Source organism: Chiloscyllium plagiosum, chromosome 12, assembly GCF_004010195.1.
Source record: "Chiloscyllium plagiosum isolate BGI_BamShark_2017 chromosome 12, ASM401019v2, whole genome shotgun sequence".
Lineage (NCBI taxonomy): Eukaryota > Metazoa > Chordata > Chondrichthyes > Orectolobiformes > Hemiscylliidae > Chiloscyllium > Chiloscyllium plagiosum.
The window spans coordinates 2,580,295-2,586,824 of NC_057721.1; the positions used below are offsets into that span (position 1 = coordinate 2,580,295).

A 6,530-nucleotide genomic window follows, 5' to 3' on the forward strand; every position below is an offset into this window, starting at 1 on the left:
GAAGGGTTTGGAGGGATATGGGCCGGGTGCTGGCAGGTGGGGCTAGATTGGGTTGGGATATCTGGTCGGCATGAACGAGTTGGACCGAAGGGTCTGTTTCCATGCTGTACATCTCTATGACTCTGCCATCCTTACTCAGTCTTGCCTATTTATCTGTAGCAATGAAGCAATGTAGTTATAACATAGAACATAGAACAATACAGCACAGAACAGCCCCTTCAGCCCACGATGTTGTTGGCTCTTAAGATAGGCAATAATTGTTCATCCTATGAATGAATATTTTTTTAAAAGATCCATCTCTTCAACAAGATGCTCTTAACACAGATGGGATTTATCCAAGGATTCTCTGGGAAGCAGGGAAGGGCATTGCAGAGCCTTTGACTTCGATCTTTTTGATGTAATTATCTTCAGGAGTAGTGCCAGAAGACTGCAGGATAGCAAATGTTGTTCCCTGTTCAAGAAGGGGAGTAGAGACAACTCCGGTAATTATAGACCAGTGTGCCTTACTTCGGTAGTGGGCAAAGAGTCGGAAAGAATTATAAGAGATAGGATTTATAATCCTCTAGAAAGGAATAATTTAATTAGGGATTGTCAGCACCGTTTTGTGAAGGGTAGATTGTGCCTCACAAACCTTATTGAGTTCTTTGAGATGGGGACCAAACAGGTGGATGAAGGTAAAGCACTTGATGTGGTGTATGTGGACTTCAGTAAGGCGTTTGATAAAGTTTCCCACCGTAGGCAATTGCAGAAAATACGGAGGCATGGGGTTGAAGGTGATTTAGTGATTTGGATCAGAAATTGGCTAGCTGAAAGAAAACAGAGGGTGGTGGTTGATGGGAAATGTTCACCCTGGAGGTCAGTTACTAGTGGTGTACCGGAAGGATCTGTTTTGGGTCCACTGCTGTTTGTCATTTTTATAAATGACCTGGATGAGGGCATAGAAAGATGGGTTAGTAAATTTGTGGATGACACTATGGTCAGTGGAGACATGGATAGTGCTGAAAGATGTTGCACGTTATAAAGGGACATAGATAAGCTGAGAGGTGGCAAATGGAGTTTAATGTGGAAACGTGTAAGGTGATTCACTTTGGAAGGAGTTAAAAATCACACAACACCAGGTTGTAATCCAAGAGGTTTATTCGGCAGCACTAGATTTTGGTGTGCTGCTCCTTCATCAGGTGGCTGTGGAGTATAAGATTGTAAGACACACAGACTGACATGATATATTGAGAAAAACTGGATTGTTTATTCAGTCATTCATCTTTTAGAATGACCATGTTAGTTTTTGTTCTTTCATAATCCCAGAATTTATTAAAGTTACATTCTCAATTTAGCTTTAACAATGGGTGCCATCTCAGCTCAGATACTGCATTGAAGATGTGAGGTTAAAGTCTGTCTGTGTCCGTGTCTCTGTCTGTCTGCTTCATTGGGACATACGCCTTCTTACAAACTCTATCTATTTTTTAAACACTGCAAAAATAAATGTGATGAATTAGATGTGCATTGCACAAATTTAAATTGTTGGTCCTCTCCCACCCTATGAGCGTGTCGGTTGAGTGTACCATCAAGGTTAGGGCTTCAGTCGGATCTGAATTATTTTCAGACCACACACACACTAACTTCACATATTGTTTTCTGTTTTGTTTATCCCATATTGTTGGATAGTACATATTTAGCTCGCCTGCCTCCCAGATGCAGAGAGGTCCCGGTATGCTGTCACAATACTGGTTCTGTTACAAGGTTACTATGCCCTTGAGTTTTTTTCAGGGGGGGGAGTAATTGGCCAGGCTCCATTTAATTAGGGCCTTACTGTTGACCCTAACAGATGATACCTCCAGTTTAAGATTTTAATGTCATATAAAAAAAGACACAAGCTAGCTTTGTTTATGTTAAAGGTTTTTTCAGTTCCGATCTTTAGTTAGTTTAATTACAGCAGGGGATGTGTGAAAAGTTGCTGGATTTTTCTCTCGCCTTGCAAACTGCAAGCTTTTGTTTGATTTTACCTTTTGCGCTAAGGGATCTGTGTATTGGGATTGTTGCAAGAAGTTTTGGAACAGCATCATTAAGTTGTGTTTTGATAGGATAAGTTATCTGTTATTCTGTTTTCTGTTCTTTGTGTTTCATTCCGTAAGTTCGTAAATACATCTTGTTTGTTTAAAACTTGGCAGTCGACCCAGCTAATTTACTCCGTGAATATCCACTATACATCTAGCTAAACAAATAGCAAAGTTATTTGGGCTACCTGCTTAAAAAATGTTTTGAGGGGGTCTAGCTTAGTCCATAACAATATGATTTACAAAAGTTTGGAATGCAGGTATACCAAGTAATTAGAATCATAGAATCCCAGCAGTGTGGAAGCAGGCTATTCAGCCTATCGAGTCTGCACTGACCCTTCGAAGAACATCCAACCTACCCTATCCTATTCCTGTAACCCTGCATTTCCTATGGCTAACCCACTTGGCCTACAATCCTTGAACGCTGTGGCTAATTTAGTATGGCCAATCCACCTCACCTGCACATCTTTGGACTATGGGAGGAAACTGGAGCAAACCCACGCAGACACGGGGAGAATGTGCAAACTCCACACAGTTGCTCAAAGGTGGAATCAAAGCCGGGTTCCTAGAGCTTGAGACAACAGCGAGAACCACTGTGCCACTTTAGACGATAGGAAAGCTAATAGAATGCTATCATTTATTGCCAGGGGAATTACGTACATAAAGAGAGATGTTGTATTTCCGTTATACAGGGATGAGAGTATACATGGAGTACTGCACAGTATTACCCCCCTTATTAGTAAACTAAGGATGTACATGTCTTGGAAGCAGTTCAGCGAATGTTTACCAGACTAATAACTGGTATGGGCAGGTTGTCTTCTGAGGAATGTTTGAATAGGCTAAGTTTATGTCTGCTGAAGTTTTGAGTATCAGATGACATGGTTGAAAATTTATGAGATCATTAGTGATCTTGAGAGGGTAGAGGTTCAAAATAAATGTTTCCCCTTGGGGAGAATATACAAGTTACTGTTTAAAACTAAGGGGTTACACATTTAAGACGAAGGTGAGTATATTTTATCTCACAAGGGATCAGGAATCTTTGGAACTCTCTTCCTCAAAGCAGAGTATTTGAATCTTTTTTTAAGGAAGTCAGGGAGGTAAAACAAGGGATTTTATTGGGGTTAAGTGAGAAATGAAATAATCAGATCAGCCATGAGCTTATTGCTAAATGGCTGATTGAGGGGCTACCTGGTCGACTCCTCCTACTCCTTCATTAGTTCACTCAGTCAAGTATTGTGCGGATGCATCTCATGGGTTAATCCACAACAAAAATCCATTCAATACCTCTTTTCTCTTCTCATTACTTGTACACATTGAACAGCATTTGTCACCGTCAGTCCTAGTTATCCAATGGATGAGTGACACAGTAAAAATGGTAACAGCCGCAAATGCACTATCTTCCCGTGATATTTTGTACCATTCATTTTGTAACCAGTATTTCATTGGTGATGAGACTGAGGCCATTGCTCTCAAGTGCCTGATCTGTGTTGATAGGAATGGGTTATGACGGTGTAGGTGTGTACTGTACCTTTAAGAGAGAGTAGAAGCTGGCACAGACCTAGAGAGGCACAGGGTGTGCTGAAAGATTTAAAAATATAACGTTGGGTTGATACAAATAGTTGGCGCTATGCTGCCATGTTACAAAAACAAATTCAAATTCAGCCATTCAGTTTAAATTATGCCCAAGATATCAAAATCCAATCGAATTTGAATTTTACTGTTTTGGATGACATCAAACCAATGAAATGATTCAACGTAAGGCTGGCCGGATAACTCTCTGAAAGGTACCTGTCCATAAGAAATTTGTGTAGCAGAAGACTGAAGCCAACCTAGAGAGATCTACAGAGAAAGTTCAGCATCTGAAGACGATAGCTGCATTTGAAATTGCCGTAAATTTAAGAGGGAATTGTAGAGTGGTGGGGGAGGAAGTGGGGCGTTGATATAGCTTTAAGAGAAACGAGTTATAAATAGCTGCTGTTTGATGTTCTCTTTTGGGCTTAAAGAATAAAATTGTTAATTATTTCTTTAAATAGTGAGATCTGGGATAGTTCTTTGCCTGTCGAAATGTAACAGATTATGGCACGAGGTGAGCTTCTCTGTGTATTGGGTTTAAATTAGCAGAGGGGTTTATCCCGTGTTGTAACAAATGGTACTGGATTGTTTGATGTCCACTAGAAATTGATATTTAATAATATTTGGTATGCTGCCCATTTCCAACAGATCAATAAACTCCATCTATGTAAACCTTTAATCAGAGCCATTGACAGCTCCAGTTTAAAGGATGAATACAGCATGGCACAAAGGGTGACATACAAATACTACGTTGGGAGGAAAGCCATGTTTGACAGTGATTTTAAACAAGGTGAGGCACTCATTACCAGGTATGCTGCAGGCTTCTTATTATTGTACAGTGTCTGTTTTGTCCTGTTGCTGGCCTGTTCTAAGCAAAGTTACATTTAACTTACTCTGTACCAACTATCTAATTATCTATGTAATGTATGTGGAAAGGAAGGAGGTATAAAATATACAGCGGAAACTTTGTTTTTTAGTGGCTAAATAGGAGCAGAGATCAATTTTAAAATACAACATTTTTGATTTGTTTTGCAGCTGAAGAATACTTATCGTTTGCATTTCAGCATTGCCATAAGTCCAGCCAGAAGAACAAGCGGATGATTTTGATCTACCTGCTGCCTGTCAAGATGCTCCTTGTCAGTAACTCATGGAGTGGAATAATACTGACTGTAGTAACAGTAGGCATTCACATCTTGAGGGACAACTGCTGGAAAAAGCATTGATACTGAATGCTGAGATAAACGCAGCTTTTAACATTGAGATGCACTTTAGAGGCTTCAGCGTATAATGGACTGGCACCGAAGCAGTTGTGGGCGTGTTGGTGAAGCATGAGGAAAGTTTGGGCAGACTGGCGTTGTTTGACTTGATGGAAATTTATAAGATTCTCAGTTATTTAGTCAAGATGGATAGGGAAGTATGTTGCCTCTTGTGAGTGAACTGGGAGCACTGTTTTACAATTAGAGATTGCCCTATTAGAACAGTGATGAGGGGGAGAATATTATTTTTCTTCATGTCTTGCACAGCTTTGGAACTCTCCACCTCAGAAGGCAGTTGGAAGTAAGGCCACTGAATGTTTTTAAGGTGGGTTTTTAATGCATAGATTCGTGTTAGGTAAGGGAATCAAAGGTTTATTAGGAATAGCTGGGGACCTGGAATACAAAACACTAACAGATCATCCACGATCTCATTGAATGGCAGAGCGGATGCTGACTGGCCTCCTACTGACTTATATGTTTGTATAAGGTATTAAGCCAAGGCCCTGTCTGTCCTCTGAAATGCCAAGTTGAAAGAACTCAACAATATTTGACGGCAGTGATATAGGTCCAGAATGCTAGCTGATATTTATTCACCAATCTTTAGTTAACTCACATTATTTTACCATGTTGCTGTTTGTGGTAGTTTGCAATGCCTTTTGACTTCCGTGAATCCTAAGGTGACTTAACATGCCAATGTACTGAGTCAATCCTTCTTTCCTTCCCTTTTTTGATTTAATTTCTTTTAACAATCTGTTTGCTTTACAGGGCCACATGCCAACAATCCAGTTGTTACGAAAGTATGACCTTTTGCAGTTTTCTGATGTCACCAAGGCTGTTGGGTATGAACTTTATGGAGACAAAGGATTTTTTTCTTTTGTTTTACATACTTTTTAAATAACTTGAAATAAAACCTTGTAAATTACAAGGCCCTTAATATAATACCACCTGTTGCTGGAGGACAATGCCTTGAGTTGTGTAGTAATTCATCGGCAAATGGTGATTCTGCTCAGAATCTGCTGCCCTGAAGGTTGCCTGTCTCATCATTATTGAGTATTTGAATTATCCAGCCAAGGTGGGGTATGAATGTTATTATGAACATCAATGTTATTCAAATTTTGTGAGAAGATTTGTAGCTCGGGTGCTCGTTGTTGTGGTTCTGTTCGCCGAGCTGGAAGTTTTTGTTGCAAATGTTTCGTCCCCTGTCTAGGTGACATCCTCAGTGCTTGGGAGCCTCCTATGAAGTGCTTCTGTGGTGTTTCCTCCGGCATTTATAGTGGCCTGTCCCTGCCGCTTCCGGTTGTCAGTTTCAGCTGTCCGCTGTAGTGGCCGGTATATTGGGTCCAGGTCTATGTGTTTGTTGATGGAGTTTGTGGATGAGTGCCAAGCTTCCACGAATTCCCTGGCTGTTCTTTGTTTCGCTTGCCCTATAATGACAGCCAGACTACTGCGACCACTAGGACTCATAACAGCACACAAACCAACAGCCACTCTCAGACAACAACTCACCAAAACGAAGGACCCGATACCCAGCATGAGCAAAACTAATGTAATGTAAAAAATCCCATGCAAGGACTGCACAAAACACTATATAGGACAAACAGGAAGACAGCTAACAATCCGCATACATGAACATCAACTAGCCAAGAAA

General features: G+C 40.5%; 1 protein-coding gene across 8 annotated transcripts in view; it reads left to right on the plus strand.

Moving 5' to 3' along the window:
* Nucleotides 1-6,530, plus strand: part of pcid2 (PCI domain containing 2) — a 65,103-nt gene that overhangs the window by 53,656 nt on the left and 4,917 nt on the right. For 7 of the 8 annotated variants that reach the window (XM_043700278.1, XM_043700283.1, XM_043700280.1 and 4 more), the window contains 3 exons: nucleotides 4,275-4,416; nucleotides 4,662-4,804; nucleotides 5,648-5,721. In XM_043700278.1, coding sequence (XP_043556213.1) covers nucleotides 4,275-4,416; nucleotides 4,662-4,804; nucleotides 5,648-5,721 — 359 coding nt within the window. The remainder of the gene's footprint in view (nucleotides 1-4,274; nucleotides 4,417-4,661; nucleotides 4,805-5,647; nucleotides 5,722-6,530) is intronic. The other variant, XM_043700284.1, reaches the window with a different exon arrangement.